The sequence below is a fragment of the Balaenoptera borealis genome (assembly GCF_965194805.1).
Source record: "Balaenoptera borealis genome assembly, chromosome: 2".
NCBI classification, from domain to species: Eukaryota; Metazoa; Chordata; class Mammalia; order Artiodactyla; family Balaenopteridae; genus Balaenoptera; species Balaenoptera borealis.
This window is the reverse complement of record NC_138867.1, coordinates 63106304-63128265: the sequence shown is the minus strand read 5'-3', so window position 1 is coordinate 63128265 and position 21962 is coordinate 63106304. Positions and strand designations below refer to the sequence as shown.

General features: G+C 39.8%; 1 protein-coding gene and 1 long non-coding RNA gene across 2 annotated transcripts in view; one reads left to right on the top strand and one right to left on the bottom strand.

Annotated features, from left to right (window-relative positions):
* Positions 1–21962, bottom strand: part of LOC309622610 — a 385320-nt gene that overhangs the window by 137178 nt on the left and 226180 nt on the right. The window lies entirely within an intron of this gene.
* The window catches only part of TBCA (tubulin folding cofactor A), a 99100-nt gene continuing 91905 nt past the window's right edge, over positions 14768–21962 (top strand). Inside the window, exon 1 of the mRNA XM_082378578.1 lies at positions 14768–14925. Coding sequence (XP_082234704.1) covers positions 14873–14925 — 53 coding nt within the window. The 5' untranslated portion in view covers positions 14768–14872. The remainder of the gene's footprint in view (positions 14926–21962) is intronic.

The window sequence follows — 21962 nt, the reverse complement described above, 5'->3', positions numbered from 1 at the left end:
TTTAGACACTGTCCTATGAGTATTTACATGGACTACTGCTTTTAATATATACAACAGCCCCATGACATAGAGATTATTCTTCCTCATCTAAAGAAAATACTCAGAAAGATTTAATAACTTGTCTAAGATCATCTACCAATGACAAATAAAATGATAACTGACTATGTATATTAACTGTCTGAAGAAAAGATACTAGCTGAAGGCCAGGAGCCAGGGAAAGATGAGAGAAAGAGTCAGCTTTTGGGGGGCTCTGTCTACCTCTGTACAAGTGATGAGGACACTAACTGGCTGTGATGTGATATCTGGTCAGTTTGCCCAGCACATCTCTGTAATGGCGTCAGCCAACTCTAGAGCCATGGGGCACATTCAGCTGACTCTCCCACTCTCACTCCATGACCATCAGTTACCTTCTGACATCATATTTCTGCAGATGAAAGGATTTGTGTACCAGTTTAACCATCTAGGCAGTGGTATTTCTCACTCTGAATTAATACCTTAGCCTTTGAGTTTATTCATCTGTCTCTTGTAAGTCAGATCATGTGACCCCATCCCTCTGAGCTCCATCAGTTCTTGGTGCTCTGACAAAGTTGAGTTTCTGGACCTGCAAAGCTGAGGACCAAAGCCTGGACGAAGGGAACACTTCCAAGGCGATTCCCTGAGAGCCCCTCAGCAGCAGCCAGCCAGCCAATCTATCTGATATCTTCACCTTGCTTAATTTAAGTGCAATTTGAATAAGTTGTTGAAATGTTCTCTTATTGATTAAGTTTTTATCTCTCACATCCAAACCCACCCTTTTATACTTTGCAACATGATGCTGGGTCTAGAATTCTGAAAAGTACATTTCTTCTTTTTTTTTTTTTTTTTTTTTAAACTTTTATTTATTTATTTTTGGCTGTGTTGGGTCTTCGTTTCTGTGCGAGGGCTTTCTTTAGTTGCGGAGAGCAGGGGCCACTCTTCATCGCGGTGCGCGGGCCTCTCACTGTCGCGGCCTCTCACTGTCGCGGCCTCTCTTGTTGCGGAGCACAGGCTCCAGACGCGCAGGCTCAGTGGGTGTGGCTCACGGGCCCCGTTGCTCCGCGGCATGTGGGATCTTCCCGGTCCAGGGCTCGAACCCGCGTTCCCTGCATTGGCAGGCAGATTCTCAACCACTGCGCCACCAGGGAAGCCCTGAAAAGTACATTTTTTCTTTGTCAGGGAGCCTGTAATGCTAGAGGAGGAAGAAGGGACTTGCACATTCCTGTACTTCCTGGATGTTCCCTGTTTCTGTGAGCATCACATCACACTAGCATCACCTTTTTTTTTTTTTTTTTTAATCCCAACAGCCTCAGCTCCTTCCTATAGCAGCAGCTCAATTCAGTTTTGAGTTGTTCTCAACATTGCAGAACCAAATTCATCCTGCCTTCTCAGAGATACCTGCGTAAGCTGACTGAGATCCTCTTTTCCAAGGTCAGCTTCCTCCTCTGAGCTCCTAACTTTTAAAAATTCCAACTCCCTTTCTTCGTTCCCCAGTTCTAGGGCTGGTAAATGCTTGTCACAGCTGCTACCTCTGTGACACCTCATTTTGCCTTTTTCTTTACTTAGTTTAGATAACAATTATATTGCCTCTGTTCTAGTAACTGGTATGGTTTCTGTCTATTGACTGTACCTTGAATGATACAGATGTATATGAGTTGCAATTTTTCTGCTCTTTCTTTTATTGAAATTGGCAAGAAGATATTTACTCATGTCTCAGAATTTATATATATGATTTGCAAAAAAACCAAAACCAAGATGAGTTCACATCAAATAACCTGTCAAAATAAGAAGAAAACTAGAAGAAATAAATGAACAATAGAGTGGTACATTTTGTAGGTATTTGACTTTTCCCCCTTTATAACTGAGCAGTTGTTCTCAGTGCTTCTATGTCTTTTTCTTAGTTCTGGAAGCCAATAAATCCCAAAATAACACCATTACAGTAAAACAAACTGCATAGCTCAAAGATGGATTTACTGGAATGATGTCAGATGATTGTTTCCATAGTACTGAGTGCTTACTCTGGGGCTTTCTTAGAGCTGAGTTGTCAAAAGGTTGTTATTTTGGCTTGAGGAAAAGCTTGAAAGGATATTCTAGGGGAAGAGTGCATGGCTTAACAATTGCTTTCTTCTGGGAGGGTTCTGGGCCTGCCGGAGGGCAAAGGAAAAATAACTCAAGGACAAGTTTTGAACAGTCTGTAGCCAAAGTTGTCTCCAAGAGAAGAAACAATTTAGCTGGTACGTCAAAGAAATAAGCAGTACTAAGGCTTAAACCAAAATTCTAATTTAAAAATCCTGGCTTTGTGTGATTATTCAGGCTTGGATTGCTGAATATTGCTGAGAAATGTAGCTGCTTTGGATCTGTTTAGTATATCCCAGTTTGAAAAGGAAAGCTTCTTAAACAGAATTACCTTACCAGCTGATCACTAGCTTATGGCATAAATTCCCTTAATCTCCCCTGAAATCTGGAACCTCCCTCCATCACAGGTCTAGGTAACACAGATGTAGCTCAATGCAGGGTTTATTGAAATAACTGTCTGTTTTTGTGCTTCTGCACTGAGCCAGCTATGACCTATTTCAGAGAAATTGCTCCCTGCACCTTCTTTCTCTAGAAAGTATTTCATTATTAATAATATATGAAAGCAGCCAAATAGTTGTAAGCATTTTTTAAAAATTAATTTTAATTTTTGGCTGCGTTGGGTCTTTGTTGCTACGTGTGGGCTTTCTCTAGTTGCGGCGAGCGGGGGCTACTCTTTTTTTTGGGGGGGGGCTACTCTTTGTTGCGGTGAGTAGGCTTCTCATTGCAGTGGCTTCCCTTGTTGTGGAACATGAGCTCTAGGTGCGCGGGATTCAGTAGTTGTGGCACGTAGGCTCAGTAGTTGTGGTGCATGGGCTTAGTTGCTCCGCGGCATGTGGGATCTTCCTGGACCAGGGATGGAACCTGTGTCCTCTGCATTGGGCAGGCAGATTCTTAACCACTGCGCCACCAGGGAAGTCCCAATCGTAGGCCTTTTTGAGGACTATGATTACAACATATGCAACCTTCCCCATCACCCACACCCTTCCCTTTCCCAAGCACCACACCAAAGATATTTGAATCAAATGACATTGAATATCTAAAGTATTTAATTCCTGATTCCTTACTAGAGTCTTAACACTACCATCAGTAAAACCTCCATTCTAATCTTTGTCTTACCTCATTCACATAGTCATCTTAATAATCCTCTTTTTTTCAAATGTAAATTACCTCCCAAGACACCAGACGTCTAGACATCATTTTCTGTGTGTGACATGTAGTTCATATGACCACTGTAACATAAAAGTGGGAAGACAAAGGGACCAATATGGTTGTAAGGCATCTGCATTTTACTTAAAGTGGTAAAATACTAGCTCTGAGTAGACTATAAATGGTTAGCTATATGTATTATAACCCCTGGAGCACACACACACACACACACACACACACACACAAACACACACAAAGAGATATAGCCCAAATGACAATTGATCAATTAAAATGAAATATTGAATATTCAAATAATCTAAAGGAAGACAGCAAAGGTAAGATGGGGAACAGAGGAACAAAAAAAGGAAGGAGACAAACAGAGAACAAATAATAAAGTGGTTGACCTGAATCTAACCATATGATAGTTACATTAAATGTAAATGGCTTAGGGGACTTCCCCGGTGGTCCAGTGGCTAAGACTCCACACTCCCAATGCAGGGGGCCTGGGTTTGATCCCTGGCTGGGGAATTAGATCCCACATGCTGCCACTAAGAGTTCCCATGCCACAACTAAAGATCCCGCATGCCACAACTAAAGATCCCACACTGACAATGAAGATCCCGTGTGCTACAACTAAGACCCGGTGCAGCCAAATAAATAAATAAATAAATAAATGTTTTTAAAAAAATGTAAATGGTTTAAATACATCAGATAAAGACAGATATAGAATGGTCAGCAAAAAAGCAAACGAACAAGACCAAAGTATATGTTGTCTACAAGAAACTCACTTCAAATATAATTGTATAAGTAGGTTAAAGTAATAGGATGGAGAAAGATATACCATATGAACACTCATCAAAAGAAATAGGGAATGACTGTACTAAAATAAGACAAAGTAGACTTCATAGCACAGAAGATCACCAAGGATAAAGGGAGACATTACAGGCTGATAAAAGAGTTAATTCACCAAGAAGACATAACAGTCCTAAATGTGAATGCACCCAATAACAGAGCTTCAAAATATACAAAGCAAAAGTTGGCAGAACTGCAAGGAGAAAGAGATGTATCTGCTGTTATGGTAGGAGACGTCAACATTCCTCTCTTTGTAACAGACTGAACTAATAGAAATTCAGCAAGGTTATAGTACCTTGAGCACACCCTTTGGACCAATTTAACCCCAAATGTATTTCTACCTTTTTTTCTTTCCTTTTCTCAAATCATTCCTGCTCTCCATTTTCTTTCAGCTCCTAGCTCTATATTAAATTCATCTGTTTTTCACTCGTGTTTTGTCTTTGTAGTTTTATATCCATTTCCAATTGGTTGCAAAAGCAAAAACACGGATAATGAAAGTTTAGGGACTTGCCTGGTGGCGCAGTGGTTAAGAATCTGCCTGCCAATGCAGGGGACACGGGTTCGAGCCCTGGTCCGGGAAGATCCCACATGCCGCGGAGCAACTAAGCCCGTGAGCCACAACTACTGAGCCTGCGCTCTAGAGCCCCGCAAGCCACAACTACTGAGCCCGCATGCCGCAACTACTGCAGCCCACGTGCCTAGAGCCGGTGCTCTGCAACAAGAGAAGCCACCGCAATGAGAAGCCCATGCACCACAACGAAGAGTAACCCCCGCTCGACGCAACTAGAGAAAGCCCGCGCGTGGCAATGAAGATCCAACACAGCCAAATAAATAAATAAATTTATTTTAAAAAAAGAAAGAAAGTTTAAAGGACACAGTGAGTGTCCAGCTGAAACAGTTTGCAACAGCCACTGGAAGCTGGTAGTTTCCTCTGAAGCTTCCCTTTCTCCTTTTGAATAATTCACAAAGTGTCCATACCGCGTACTCTTATCATTTTGTAGCTGAGCGCTACATTACGGTCCAGAAAGACAAGGTGTCTTGAATGTTCTCCCCTACTATTTTTTATTCCTGTTAGAACAGGTAAAACGTAGTTGCTTTGATTAGTGTGGTATCCAAGCAAACTTCACCAACCACTTACAAAGCAGTTTTTGTAAAACTGATTTTTTTTTCCATTGTTACTTATGGAAATGAACTTTTATAAAGAAAGGAAAGCAAAATTCCACTGTGTGTAATAGCGCAAACAACTTAAATTATATATCAGTCTTTACTTGTAGGCACTAATTTTTAGTTAATATGCGTTAAACAATATTGCATTCCCAGTGTTTGTTCTCCAATGATTTGGCAAAGATGAATTCTCATTCTTTAAATAAAGAATTGAACACTAATAATGCCTTTTCTGTAATTTTATTGATTTTCATCTTTGTTTTCCTTTACCTTTTTGCAACTTTCTCACCTGAATTTTTTTTCTGCACTAGAAGAAAAATATAGGCTGCATTAAGAGGCACTATTTTAAATATTGTTATAAGTATTTTTAAAATATACAATATGCCCTTCAGAGTGATGAAAGTTCATGTGCATAGACTCTGCCCTGTTTGGAAATAATAACAATTATCATTTATTAAGCACTTACTACATGTTAAGAATTGTATCTTTATTTACATTATTGCATTTTATCGTACCTAAAGCCTTTCAGAAGAAAAATTAAAAGTTTATACCTTTTCCAAAGGTATATAGCTGGCATTAAACCTGATAGGCATAAATACACAGTTTACACAGAATATTTTAAATGTATTCATTGAAAGGATATTTTAATAATGCAAATTGCCAATAATAAATTTAACGTGTGAGGATTCCTTTCCTTTACTGTTTGTAATAGAAGATTAGTCCAATAATATTTATATCTCATTTGCTTTGGAATCCTTTGTTAGTTCAGTAAAAAAAAAAAAAAAAGTAAACTTGTTCCATAATATAATTTTAATAAAGGGCATCAATTCTGGATAATTTTTTTCTTTTCCTACATGAGTTAAGATAATAACAATAATTACCATTTATTGAATATTTATGATGTGCCAGGCATTGTGCTAAATCCTTCACATACATTGTCTTATATAAGTTTCACATCCACCACAACCTTATGTGGCAGATATTTTGTCTCCACTTTACAGTTGAGGAAACTGAGTCTCAGAGAGAATTAGTAAATTGCTCAAGGTTACCCAGTAAGAATGTGTCACTGAGGCCCCAGTCCCTGCTTTTAATCATTTCAGGAGCACCACTGTGTGACTAAATACCAAAGCATTTGAGTAAAAAGTGGGAAAAAAATTAATCATTAATTACTGGTTACTTGGTGTCATATTAGACTTCCAGTTGTTTTACTGAATTTAACCAAGGTTATTATTGAATTCTGTTACTCTGATTTCCTGTGTGGCTAAAGAGCCAAGGAGAATTGGTTAAGTTCTATCCACTCGAAAGTTTCCATATCACTTGGAAGCATATTACTCTTTGCTGGGGGCGGGGGGGAGGTTAGTTCTTTTTTTAAAAAATTTTTTTGTAGTATAGTTGATTTACAATGTTGTGTTAGTTTCAGTACAGCAAAGTGAATCATTTATACGTATACACATATCCACTCTTTTTTTTTAGATTCTTTTCCCATATAGGCCATTACAGAGTATTGAATAGAGTTCCCTCTGCTATACAGCAAATTCTTATTAGTTATCTGTTTGGAAGCATATAACTCTTATACTAAAAGAATTCTTAAAAATCACAAGTATATGGTTAAATGGCAATCCACAAAAGGGTGTGCAAAAAATATGGTAATGAGGGAACAGAAATAATTGTAGTAATAATGAAATAACACTACAATAATTAAATATTAGGGTAGTAATGTTAGAATTGAAGTTGTGGAAGTTGAAATTCCTCTCCTCAATTAAGAAGTAATATCTTTATATTACCTTAAAATACTAGGGGAAAAGCCATTTCACAAAGACTCCCTTCCCATTAGCAGACTATTCTGCAGAACTCTAGTAAGTTTTCACAGATGATAGCTTAATTTTTTCTTTTTACTTTAGGTTTGTAACACAAGAAGAATTCTCTAGGCCTTAAGTAGTTTACTATAATGGACAAGAAATTCTGTTAGAAGATAATTTCAAAAAGAAGTAAATAATTTAAATTTAAAAACCTGTATGAATGGATCTTTGTGACCCAGTATTTAGAATATTCTTTTAGTAATCTGGAAACTGTAATATGTTGTCCAAAAACCTTATCTTTTTTTTTGTTGTGCTTCTAATTAATATCAAAAAAAGAATATATAATGACAATTGAAAATATCTCACACCTAAGAAAAATATCTTATTGAAAGGAATAATGTGTCTGAGATATGATACAAATAAAATAGTCATAAATATTTTGGTGAGAGTTTCAAATAGAACAGTCAGAGAGCTCATGATAAACACATAAAAAGATTTTATCTATAGCATGTAATCCAAAAACACCTTCCAGGTCTCTCTTGATTGACCCTGAATAAAAGTCGTACTTCAGGTGACAAAAAAAGGTCCATTAATGTTACTCATGCATTTCAACATAAAAATGGAATGGAATCATTGACTACAGGTAGAAATGTGCAAAACTACTCAAGATAAATATGCTGCTTTGAAGCTACACATTCATGCCACTTTTGTCTGCCAGCTTGATTTTTGAATTGGGCACTCATGGATAAAAGGTATGTGATCTGAAAAAATAGTGTGTGTCTTTTAAAAGTCAGTGTCATGTAATGTCATTCCTTTTGGCAAAATTTATGTTACACGGTATTAGACCATAGGCTGAGCTAATGTAACATGATGCATTAAAAACTGCACATCATGATTGCAATATGTGTCAGAGCAATGAATTGTTATATCAGATACCTGTTCAGCTGTAAATAGGGCCCTCTGTAAGTCACTGACAAAAAGATAATATTCTCTCGATGCCTGTGTAGAACTCCTGTTGTCTAAAACATGCAGCCTTCCGACCTCCATACTCTGTGACCTGTGGTCATTTAAGTTGCATGTTTAATACATGCATACAATGAGAACACAGCACATTATGAAAGCCACAATTGGAGATATTTTTGTTTTTATAGGCATCTTTCTTCCAAAGATCCAATGGCTATATCTCTCCCCGCTCCCAAAGAAAGACATACACTTGGAGTTCTAATGGATTTTGTATTAGTTAGAAATTCCTTTGGGCCGCAAGTAACAGAAATCTCATAAACAGTAGTTAAATATGTAAGGATTTGTTTTTCTCACATAAGATGACTAGGGACAGCCGCTGGCTTTTGCTCAGCAGCTCAGTGATGTCACGACCGGTGTCTCTGAAATATTTGTCTTTTCCTCATGATTGAAAGGTGGATGGTTTTTTTTTAAATTAATTAATTAATTAATTAATTTATTGGCTGTGTTGGGTCTTCGTTTCTGTGCGAGGGCTTTCTCTAGCTGCGGCAAGCGGGGCCACTCTTCATCGCGGTGCTCGGGCCTCTCACTATTGCGGCCTCTCTTGTTGCGGAGCACAGGCTCCAGACGCGCAGGCTCAGTAGTTGTGGCGCAAGGGCTTAGTTGCTCCGTGGCATGTGGGATCTTCCCAGACCAGAGCTCGAACCCGTGTCCCCTGCATTGGCAGGCAGATTCTCAACCACTGCGCCACCAGGGAAGCCCAAGGTGGATGTTTTAAGTCCAGTTGTTCCATCTACTTTCATTGAAGAAGTGGGAAAGGGGCAGTTCCCTGTATTTGTTCCTTTTATGAAGAAATCCAAAGCATTTCCATCAACCACTTACCTGTTTCCAGTTATATCTAACTCACCACCTCTAGCTGCAAGGAAGGTTGAGAGAATAAGCCCTACAGTGGAAACAGGTAAGAAGAAGGGTTTGGGGAATGAGTGTTTGGTAAGCCAGTTAATAGTATCTACCATAGATGCCCTTAACAATTTATAAATAGAGCAGAAAACATAGTATGGGGAAGGCTTTAAATAGTGATCAATTCACATGGTAAAAAATTTAATATTGACTTCTACTTACACCATACATAAATACAAATTCTAGTGGAATGTGGATCTAAATATGACAGGTAAAAAATAAGTCTTCTATAATAAAACATAGGATACTGTCTTCATGACGTATGTAGGCAAAGATTTCTTAAATATAATACAAAAAGCACTCACCATAAAGGGAAGAATGTAGTCACTGGACTACTAAAATCTAAATCTAAAATCAAGAACTTCTGTTCATCTAACATACCATTCAGAGAGTGAAAAGGGAAGCCACAGAGTTATGTTGTTTACAGTTTCTGACTGTTGTAAACAATCCTCCCTTAACATTCTTGTACATGTCTTTTGGGAAACATAAGTGAGCATTTGTACTTGGAGAAGAATTTGTGGATTATAGGGTGTGCATATGTTCACCTTTAGTAGACTTTGTTGAAACCGGACCTTTCTCCACGGCTTCCTAAGGAGAGTTATGCATTCGGTCATAGAAGTGGTATGACTAATGCCCTGGCTGACCTTTATGGGTTGGTAGAAACACTGTTCGGGAGAGAAAAGAAGGCTGGGCCACAGGAGGTGACATCAGTCCACAGTGGGTGTTTTAGTTTCCTCTTGCTGCTGTAACAAATCACCACAAACTTAGTGACTTACAGCAACACTCCTAATGAATGCCCTAAATTCCAGACACTCTTCTCTGCATCATGTGAAGTTGCAACCCTTGCTCTTTATGGAATTTGGGATCAAGTTCCACTACCAGTAAGTTCTTTTTTTGCGTGATGATCCACTCACGTGAAAAGCCCAAAGCAATCAAATAGTAGGCATAGCTTCAGGTTCAATGGAATTCTTGCTATTTCCTATCATAGAAGCATTCTCTGTGGAACTAGGGCCTCTAATCTAACAGAGCCTAAGGTGGCATGGATTACTGTAAGAACAGTTTCCACATGTGGATTACTGGATGTGATGGTGAAAGGTCCCTATCTTATTTTCATCCTTTGGTTTCGTGGTTCCATTCCATGTATTCTATGTACTGAGAGACAATATGTCAGCTATTAGTTCAGTACATATATCATATCCTGGAGAATGGTGCCCCAATCCCAAGTGTACTATCCCTGAATTGTCAATTTAGCTGAGTCTTTAACAGGCCATTCTATTTTCTATTAAGCTGGTTGCTTCTAGGTGATGAGGCATATGATAAGACCAGTGGACTCTGCGGTCTCATTGTTATATTTCCTTTGATCTTATGCAATGTTGAGTCGTGAATTTACCATGTCATTAAACAAATCCATATCTGGAATAGATGTCAATTCTGATAAGGATAAATCATTGCCTGTGTCATTTTAGACCCTTCAAGAAGCAGATGCCAAGATGGGAATCAGACACACAAGAATTTATTGGAGGAAACATCTGTGAAGAATATGGTGGGAGACAGCAGAAGTAGCAGGGAGAATCTTCAGACTGCAAAGCAGGTGGTCTGACACCTGTAATAAGATGGAGGAAGGAAAGATTTGGTAGAAAAAGCTTCAGACTGCAATGTAGTTCTTATAAAATCTTGACCAGGTTGATAGGGAGTTCCCAAGTAAAGGTTTCCCATAGAGGAATCATCTGGCTTTAGTACCTCTATTAGCTCAATAATTGGCTGGGATGGAAGTATGGACTTGGGGTAAATATGTGAATTCAAAGTTGTGGAAGTTTAAGGCTGACAGTCAACTATGCTCCCCACAGAAGTTTCTCTTGAAGGTAGACCTGAGTGGTATATCCCATGGTTGCTACACTGTACTTTCCAGGATGGAAGGAGTCCACCAGATAATCAAGGTGCCACCAGATAATCTTCTCTTGGAATGGTGCCATATCAAGGGGTCAAAATTGGTCTTTACTGCCGGCAGGTTAGCTATTCAGCAGTAGTAGTAGTAGCTAGATCAGCCTTGATGAAAAGGAGCCCATGCATAACCTTTGCACTAGTTATCTATGGATGCATAATGAATTAATTACCCTAAAGTTAGTGGCTTAAAACAACATTCATTAGGGCTATGGGGCCTAGTGTGCAGTTGCTCTGATGTTGTAATTTCATTTCATAAAATGAGATGGCCAGCTGGAGAAGACACCCTGCAGAGATTATTTAAACAAAGAAGTACTGTTGATAAAAACATGACCGGTCTCTTGCTGTCATCAAAATTAGAAATCTATCTCAGTCCCATATTTGACTTTTATTTAACTCAGCAAATACTTACTGTGCATCTACTTGCCATTAGGCATTAAGCTTCATGCTGGGGAGACTAAGATGAATGTGATATGGTCTCTGATCTTGAGGAGCTTGGAGACAATTGGAAGAGAATGACATGAAGGGATGGTGAGACTAAATTTATAGCCCCGTAAGTGTGTGGGGAAAACAACCTGTACTTGTAAGGGAATCAGCAGCATTCTTTAATAAGATATTACCTCACCCCTCTAAGATTATTAGCAATGGAGAATTGCCACTCACAGAGGAGACGGCTAGACTTTCCTGTTGTTCTACTAGATTCACCCAGTCCTGGGGATCTCTCAGATCTCTTTAACCCTCAATCTCAAATGTTAATAAACTTATCCCTTAGAGAGTCCCCTACAGAGTCATTCCTATAGGTCACCTGAGGCCAGGCTGGAATACTTAAACAGAACTCAATTAAGGTTTATGGATAACAGAACAGAAGGGTGTCAAACAGTGAGAAATTCTATTCCAAATACCCTAGGGCATCTCCCTGCCTAGATCTTGCAGGCTTTCTATGGTTAGCCCTCCTCTCCCATACTAACAAAAATGACCTCTTGTTGGTTTACCTCCTCAAAGTCCAGACCCAAAGGAGCAAGGCCCAGAGAAAGATGGTATGTGTGTGTATGGGGTGGGGGGTGATAGGATATTTCAGATTATCTTAGTAGCTCTTTTGCTGAAATGAGAAGGCTCCGTGACATATTGTTAAATGGAAAAAAAGAGTTTTAAAGCAGCATTTATTCATTCAAGAAATATTTATTGAGTACTGACTATATGCCAGGCATTGCTACATGCTGGGATACAGTGGTATCCCTTATTAAGCCCCATACAAAGTGTTCGTTAAATAAATAAGTCATCTGGGAGGTCCTAAATAGGAAACTAAGAATACGGTAGGATAGACATTCGTATAAATATAGAAATATACAGGTCTTTTGGCTGGTATGTTACATTTATTTATTACTGGTTCACACATATGAAATCATTAAAACAAAGAGAAAAAAAGCAAATGGGTGGAGGTACAGTTGGGGGTTTGGGGAGATATTAGGTATTTACATCAAAAAACCTAGGCTGAGGGAAATCCTGCAAATCAGTGCAAAACTAAGCTCTGAGGTTCTGGAAACCAAGGCAAAAAGGAAAGTATGAAGAGTTACAAGGCTTTTGTTGCCTGACTAAAGGAAGATCCTTGACAATAGCAAGAGCCCTATCAGCACAATCTTTTGGTGTGTGGGTTTCACTGCTGTTTTTTCTTTGCCTTAAGGAGTTGCCCAGTAACTTTATATTAATGATCTACTGGATTCCTGTTTTTAGCATTTTGCTGTGTTGAGTCTGTTGGTTTTTCTGTTTTGTTTTGTTTTTACCTCCCCCGCCCTGCCACCCCCCAGTATTTCATAGGTCTGCTGTGTCACTTGAAGTTTATTTCAGTGTGCCAACCAGTCAGATGACAGTATTTACTGAATTTAACACCTGCTGTGTACAGAACACAGGTGGAGGTTAGGAGAGGAAGATTTATAGAAGACAAGATTCTTGCCTCTAAAGATGTTTATAATCCAATGAAGAGAGTGAGCACACCCTCATGAAGGACTCAAACAATAGTTTTTAAAAGAAATATACCAAAAATAGGGCTTCCCTGGTGGCTCAGTGGTTAAGAATTCGCCTGCCAATGCAGGCGACACGGATTCGATCCCTGGTCCGGGAAGATCCCACATGCCGCGGAGCAGCTAAGCCCATGCACCACAACTACTGAGCCTGTGCTCTAGAGCCCGCGAGCCACAACTACTGAGCCCGCGTGCCACAACTTCTAAAGCCCACGCGCCCTAGAGCCCATGCTCCTCAACAAGAGAAGCCACCGCAATAAGAAGCCTGCACACCACAACAAAGAGTAGCCCCTGCTCGCCGCAACTAGAGAAAGCCCGCGTGCAGCAACGAAGATCCAACACAGCCAATAAATAAATAAATAAATTTATTTAAAAATAAAAAAAGAAATACACTAAAAATAAAAATTAATTTTGGGTGATTCCGAAGTATCCAGGGAGCATTAAATGGGCAGGGGTCAGTCATAGTAGACTTTCTCCTGGAGGTGGGTTTTGATCTTGGATTTATACTAAGGTTCCTGAACTGGCAGGGTCTTGAACTGTCCAGAGCTAGTCATAAAAGCCAGAAGGAGTGAATCAAGTGTAGGGAAGGGTAAAGACAGGCCTTTGAAGAATGATACCAAGAAACCATAAAAGGAAGGAGGCTCTGCCCTGCGTTCCTTGGGGGACTCCGTCGGGAAGAGGCTGCCAGAGCTCACTGGAGGTGTGTCTCATTTTATGCAATAGACACATTTTTTGAAAATATAAAATAGTCAAAAGCTGTTGAGTATTATGTGTCAGGCATTGAGCTTTAACCTTCATATCTACTCTGTAAAATGGACATTATTTCTATTTTGTATACAAGGCAAAAGCCTCAGCAGCGAGGTTAAGTGGCCTGTGTGCCCAGTGTCAGCTATTAAAGGGTAAAACCCCTTTAATACCAAAGGTCAGTGGGTTTGTTTGACCACGAAGCCCAAGCTTTTTTATGCCACTCAATTTTTGTAAGTTGGATATTTAAGATTCACTAGAGGGCTTCCCTGGTGGCGCAGTGGTTGAGAATCTGCCTGCTAATGCAGGGGATACGGGTTCGAGCCCTGGTCTGGGAAGATCCCACATGCCGCGGAGCAACTAGGCCCGTGAGCCACAACTACTGAGCCTGCGCGTCTGGAGCCTGTGCTCCGCAACAAGAGAGGCCACGATAGTGAGAGGCCCGCGCACCGCGATGAAGAGTGGCCCCCGCTTGCCGCAGCTAGAGGAAGCCCTCGCACAGAAACGAAGACCCAACACAGCCAAATAAATAAATTAATTAAAAAAAAAAAAAAAAAAAAGATTCACTAGAGGTAATGATTTTTGAATAAGTCCTATAGTCGTTTCTTTTGTTAGGTGCATTTATCCACAAACATTGTTTGCAGAGGTCTGAGGTAGAGGGTAAGGATTTTCTTAACTGTGTGCATGACGGTAGTTTATTTCTTTAAACCTGCATCATTTTACCCCATTTGACATAAGATAATGACACCGAAAATATCTTCAATTTTTAGGTCACTCCGTCCATTCAGCGGATAATCTCGCAAAGCGATGTCATGGCCAAACCAGTCTATCCGGGGAGACACAAGTTTCCCCAAACGCCCAGGCTGTGGAGACCGGGAAAAGTGTAACTTGTATTCACACTAAGAGGAGGGCTGTTCAAGAACTAAAAAGGAGGGCTACTTGAGATAGACGAAGCAGTTTCTGCGAACGGGAAACTGACCGGAGGTGGGTGAGTGGTGGCCCGCCCTTGACCCGCGACCCTGGGCCCACGCCCCGCGGGTGTGGCAACAGCGCCAGGGTGGCGCCGGGGCCGCGCCGCAGTGTGCGCATGCGCGCCAGCCCGCGCCGGCTACGCCTACAGACCCGCTTCCTTCGCGCAGTCTCCCTCAACGGTTACCCCGGCTCTCCGCCCCTCATTCCCGCGGCGCTCGAGGGACCATGGCCGATCCTCGTGTGAGGCAGATCAAGATCAAAACCGGCGTGGTGAAGCGGTAAGGAGCCGGGAGCGGCGCAGCTGCCGCCGCCTCCTCTTCCTCGCCCCGTGGCGGCCTGAGAGGCCGGGCGGAGCGCAGGCCCGAGCTGGGTCCCGGACTCCAGGCCTCACCTGGGGCGCCGCGGCCGGTGGGGACGGGGCGGGAACGGAGGGGGCGCGCAGGTGCCCAAGTCACCGGACCGGGGCACTCCCCTCCCCCCGCCTGCCCCCTCTAAAACCCAGGCGCGGAGCGGTGAAGGTCGCGGCGGCCCCACCCCTCCGGCGCCCGCTGTCGGGGAGGCAGAGGGGCGGCGGCCCGGCTCTCGAGGGCGGGGCGGGCTGGGGTTGTATCTCCGAGTGCGCTGCCTGGGTCTCCCTGCGGAACCTGGCTGGCGGGGGGCGCTTCCAGTCCATTACCTGCGCTCACGTGGGCGCGCGAGCCCGTTGTGAAGTTTAGGGGGTCGCCGCGAGCCCGGCCCTCCTTAGAAATGGGACCTTGCGGGCGCCCTGTCATCTAACATGGCAGGCGGGACTCGCAGTCTGAAGAACTGCGGCGTGAACTTCCAGCACACTCGACAAACTTCTGTGGCCTCACTCCCCGGCTAGCTTCCCCGAGGCTCGCCCCGGAGCTTGTGGGGTGCTGTTTAAGTAACTATCCTGGGTAGGCCAGTCCTGTAGTTCGCCGTCATTCTCACCGCTGTGAGACACTGGAGTGCTTATTAGGCCTTTATTGTTCAGACCCCAAAAGATGAAACTTTTTGATGAGGCATTCCAAGAGAAAAGATGAACAGCCTTCTGAAGAAGCAGGTTATTTGGCAGTAAACGTGTCTAATCCTAGCTCTCTGGCTTCTTCCTCTGCCCACCTTTCCTCCCTGTGTTGATATTTTCACCAGAGGAAGGACAAGGCAAAGGGGAGAATAAATTCACTTTTTAAGATATTACCTCCGCGGCTTAGCACAGCATTGCACTGTGCTTTCCAGAAGCTGTCATTATTGTTAAGGCGGTAAAGAGATAGGATGAGTAGTAGTGAAATGTACAGCCTTTTCTGAAGTGAGACTGCTTGGGTTCCAATCTTGATTCTGCCATATACTATGTATTGTTGAATATATTACATTGCACCGTGCCTCAGTTTCCTCGTTTGTAAAATGGAGTAAGTACCCGCCTCGTGCAGTTGTTCCAAAAAACGCCTGCTGTTCTGTTTAACAGTATGTGGTAAGTACTAGTAAATGCTAACTAATACTATGGTTTGTATTCCCATTTTACAGATGAGAAACTGAGGTTTAATGAAGTTAAAATAGGAAAAGTAAACTTGTCCGGGGTCACTGTGCTAGTTAGTGGCAGAGCAGGGAATAGCACTAAGGTTTCTGATCTACAACCTTTTGTTTTAAGCTACAGTGCCCCCCAGAAGAGTATTTTTTAAAATGTGTGATAATAGAAGGGGAGTTGAGATGTGTAATTGAAAATATAATTTGCCCTATTACCCCCAAGTTCTGTTTTCACTTTTGTTAGACTTACTTTGGTTATGTCATTTTCATAAATCTATTTGGCAGAAGTACCAGAGTATAATGAAGAGTGCTTTAGATGGAAAGTCATGAGAAATGACTTTTTTATTGAGTATAGTTGATTTACAATATTAGTTTCAGGTGTATAACAGTGATTCAAAATTTTTATTAATTATTTTCCATTAAGTTATTATAAAATATTGGCTATATTCCCTGTGCTGTACAATATATTCTTGTAGCTTATTTATTTTATATGTACTAGTTTGTACTTCTTAATCCCCTACCCATATTCTGCCCCATTCCCTTCCCTCTCCCCACTGGTTACTTGCTCTCTGTATCTGTAAGTTAGTTTCTGATCTGTTATATTCATTTGTGTGTTTTATTTTTTAGATTCCACATATTAGTGATAACGTATAGTGTTTGTCTTTCTCTGTATGACTTACTTCACTAAGCATAATACCCTGTAGGTCCATCCATGTTGTTGCAAATGGCAGAATTCCATTCTTTTTTATGGCTGAGTAGTATTCTGTCGTGTGTGTGTGTGTGTGTGTGTGTTTGTGTGTACATATATCACATCTTCTCTATCCATTCATAAGTTGACTGACGCTTAGGTTGCTTCCATAGCTTTGCTATTGTAAATAATGCTGCTGTGAACATTGGGGTGCATATATCTTTTCGAAGTAGTGTTTTCATTTTCATCAGATAAATACCCAGGAGTGGAATTGCTGGATCATATGGTGGTTCTATTTTTAGTTTTTTGAGGAACCTCGATGCTGTTCCCTGTAGTGGGTTTTAGGAAGAAATGTAGACAGGCAGATGGAATATTACTGGAGTATGGAAACAGGCAATAAATAAAAGGTGGTATTTGGCAACTGAGAGATAAACAATGAGTGGAAGATGCACATTTCAGCATGTTGGCAAAATGGTGATTTTAGACCCTAAGGAAATAGGCAGAAGACTCACAGTGCTCTAGTCCTAGAGAAACTTTGTTATTTCACATGGTAACAAAGGCAAAGGATCTGATATCCTGAAATAGATTTCAAGAGAGAGGTTAGACCCCTAGAAACAGGAGAGTCCAGTTACTAGGACTGGCTTTTAAGGTGAGAGTTAGACAGCAATGAGTCTGACTTGGTACTGAGTTCCTGACTCATAGGACTTGTCAAATATCTCCTCCCCTGCAATGGGATCGTTTTTCCAGGGCTAATTCTGGCTGTGAATTAGAGATATGTGTGCACTAGGGGCTGGGTAATATACGAAGTTTCTTCAAGCAGCAGCCTGTGTTCACATGTGACTCATTGTTAATGGGTATTAGTTGGTAGGTTTGGGTCTTGCAGGCTCTTTTTAAAGATTTGATGTTCGACAAATATTTAACAAATGAGACTGAATCCTTTACCAAATTACATCAACATCACTGGAATATTTTTCTTTATCTTCTTATCTTCCCTTGAGACTGGGAGTGACATCAGTGACGAAACTGTCTTGTTCACTGCTCTGTCTTCAGTGCCTGGCATGGAATAGCCACCTGACCTAAGTTTACTGAGATTAACTGAATGATCAATGCCAAACAGTATTAAGCAAGGTCAGATTTACTCGAGTTTTCTATTGAAATAATCACAGCCTCCTTTTTGTTCATCCTTGATAATTGAGGGCTTATATTAGGAGTTTGGGATTAACATATACACACTACTATATATAAAATAGATAAACACAAGGGCCTACTGTATAGCATAGGGAGCTATATTCAATATCTTGTAATCACATATAATGGAAAAGAATCTGAAAAAGAACATATATATGTATATGTATATCTGAATCACTTTGCTGTACACCTGAAACTAACACAACACTGTAAATCAACTATACTTCAATGTAAATAAATAAATAAATAAAGTGTGTATGTGTGTGTGAAAAAAAATAAAAATAAAGATTTAAATCCATGTTCCAGATTGCTAGACCTACTTATATGTGACTGGGCACAGCTAATCTGGCAGCCCTAACAAGGAGTTACCAGATATGACTCCAAATTTCTTCTTTTCCAGTGCAGAACTGTAAATCTTCCCCCTCACCCTGCCCCCCAATGTCTCGCTGACATTAGTTGTCTGGGTTTACCTGGGACAGAAGGGTTTCCAGGATGTGGAACCTACAGTGCTAAAGTTGGGAAAGTCCCAAGCAAACCAGGGTGATTCGTATTAGTACTTACATAAGTAGCTAACATAGCACTGTTTTGTGTGTGCTGTGATTATTTGGAGACTATTTGCTGATAGTACAACTGTGAATTGAACGTTGTACTTTACTTAAAACTTAAATGCATCCTGTAAATATGAAGTTTTGCCAGAGAAGCTTTTTTTTCTGTATTAAATTATTGGTGATTTAGAAAATACTTTTCTCTAAAGTAGAAGATACAGCATTGATTTTTTTCTTCTAGTTTTATTGAGATATAATTGACATACAGCAACTGTATAAGTTTAAGGTATACAACATAATGATTTGACTTATATACATCATGAAATTATTACCACAATAAGTTTAGTGAACATTTATCATCTCATAGATACAAAATTAAAGAAATAGAAAAAAATTTTTTTCCTTGTGATCAGAACTCAGAATTTACTCTCTTACGACTTTCATAATAACATATAGCAGTGTTAATTATATTTATCATGTTGTTCATTACATACCTAGTAGTACTTATTTACCTTATAACTGGAAGTTTGTACCTTTTTGACTATCTTTATCCAATTCCCCTTCTCCCCCACTCCCCACCTTTGGTAACCACAAATCTGATCTTTTTTTCTGTGAGTTTTTTTTGTTTTTGAAGTATAATTGGCCTACAACGCTGTGGTAGTTCCTGATATACAACATAGTAATTTGACATTTCTGTATTTCAAAATGATACCATGATAAGTCTAGTTACCATCTGTCACAATACAAAGATGTTACATAATTACTGACTATATTCACACTGTACCTTTCATACCTGTGACTCATTTATTTTGTAACTGGAAGTTTGTACCTCTTAATCTCCCTCACCTATTTCTCTCTTCCCCCCACATGCCTCCCCTTTGGCAACCACTTGTTTGTTCTCTCTGTGATTCTGTTTCTGTCTAGTTATGTTTGTTCATTTGTTTTGTTTTTTAGATCCCACATATAAGTAAAATCACACAGTATTTGTTTTTCTCTGTCGGACTTATTTCACTTAGCATAATGCCCTCTAAGTCCATCCATGTTGTCACAGATGACAAGATTTCATTCTTCTTTATGGCTGAGTAATATTCCATTGTGTGTGTATGTATAAGTAATTATAAATATATATATCAATCACATTTTCTTTATTCATCTGTTCATGGGCACTTAGGTTTCTTCCCTATCTTGGCTATTGTAAGTGCTGCAGAGAACATCGGAGTGCATATATCTTTTTGAATTAGTATTTTAGTTTTCTTCGGGTAAATACTCAAGAGTGGAATCGCTGGATTGTATAGTAGTTTTATTTTTAATTTTTTGAGGAATCTCCATACTGTTTCCTATAGTGGCTGCACCAATTTACATTCCCACCAGCAGTACACAAGGGTTCCTTTTTCTCCACATCCTCACCAACATTTGTTATTTGTTTTCTTTTTTTAAAATTTATATATATTAATGTATTATTTTTGGCTGTGTTGGGTCTTCGTTGCTATGCGCAGGCTTTCTCTAGTCGCGGTGAGTGGGGGCTACTCTTCGTTGCGGTGCGCGGGCTTCTCTTGTTGCCGAGCACAGGCTCTAGAGCGCACTGGCTTCAGTAGATGCGGTGCGTGGGCTCAGTAGTTGTGGCTCGTGGGCTCTAGAGCGCAGGCTCAGTAGTTGTGGTGCATGGGCTTAGTTGCTCCGCGGCATGTGGGATCTTCCCGGAGCAGATTCTTAACCACTGCGCCACCAGGGAAGCCCTGTTATTTGTTTTCTTTTTGATACTAGCCATTCTGACAGGTGTGAGGTGATACTGTGGTTTTAATTTGCATTTCCCTGATGATGAGTGATGTTGAGCATCTTTTCATGTGCCTGTTGGCCATATGTATATCTTCTTTGGAAAAATGTCTCTTCAGGTACTCTGCCCATTTTTTAATCAGGTTGTTTGTTTTTTTGATCTTGAGTTATGTGAGTTTTTTGTATATTTTGGATATTAACTCATTATCAGATATATGTTTGCAAATACCTTCTCCTGTTGAGTAGGTGGCCTTTTCATTTTGTTGATAGTTTTGCTTTGTTGTGCAAAAGGTGTTTACTTTGATTAGTTCCATTTGTTTATTTTTGTTTTTGTTTCCCTTGCCCAAGGTGACAAATCCAAAAAGATCTTGCTAAGACTGACGTCAAAGAGCGTAGTGCCTATTTTTTCTTCTAGAAGTTTTATGGTTTCAGGTATTACTTTTAAGTCTTTAATTCATAGTGAGTTCATTTTTGTATATGGTATGAGAAAGTAGTCCAGTTTGATTCTTCTGCAGGTAGCTGTCCAGTTTGCTCAATACCATTTTTTGAAGATACTGTCTTTCCCCCATTTTTCACTAAAGCAGAAGAAAAAAATAGCCTTGATGTTTTAAATGCTGATATGTTATTTCAGCTAAATGACATATGTCTACCATAAGTTTCGAAGTATGATTTCTGTTTATAAAATAAGGGTTTTTCTTTTCTTAAGTTGTATTTGTGGTAAATTCAAGAAATTCTTCTGCAAGAACAAAATGTTTTCATTCATTTAACATAAAAGGTTATTTAATAACTTTAAAGCCAACTTATTTTCAATAAAGCCTGCTAAAAATGTCCACTGGTGAGTGAATTAATTGAGTAAAAATGCTTTCTGAAATATATCTTTTTATAACCATTTTAGATTGGTAATGGCTTAAAATCCAATGTGAACAAAGAATGTTAGGGCATTGGAAATAGCACTGACATTGGCTCGTAGTTTTCCTCTGATTAAATGAAAGTGACACCAGTAGATTAGAATGAGACTAGGACAATTCACACTGCAATTGTGTTAGTTTAACTTTAACAATCTTTTAACACTCTTGTTTAAATGTAGCTGACATACCATAATTACAAATCTACAAGGCTTGATTATAGAATTTTACATCATGGATCTGTGGGGAAATTGTATTGATTTTTTTTTTTTTTTAAATAAAGCAAGCACCTTTTCCAAACTGTGGCATCTTCCTAAGTTTGTTTATACCCATACTTCTAATATACAACTGTGTATGATATATATAACATATATATTGTACAGCAGGCATAAAAAAACATAAAAGGTAAGTAAAATCGCCACAGTTAAATATATATATTTATATATAATATATGTTATAGTGACAAACATATATATTTATATATATAATACATGTTATAGTGATGTACATTATGTATATGTATGCGGATTATATATTTTATACTGACGTGAAAGTGAAAAATATGAATGACACATGTACTTACATAGACATGGAGATATAGTTTTACCCGTTTAGCTGTAGTTGTATATACGCTTCTCCTTTTTAAAGTAATTATGGATAGAAATATGGTGGACAGTGTCTGGGAGAGTTTA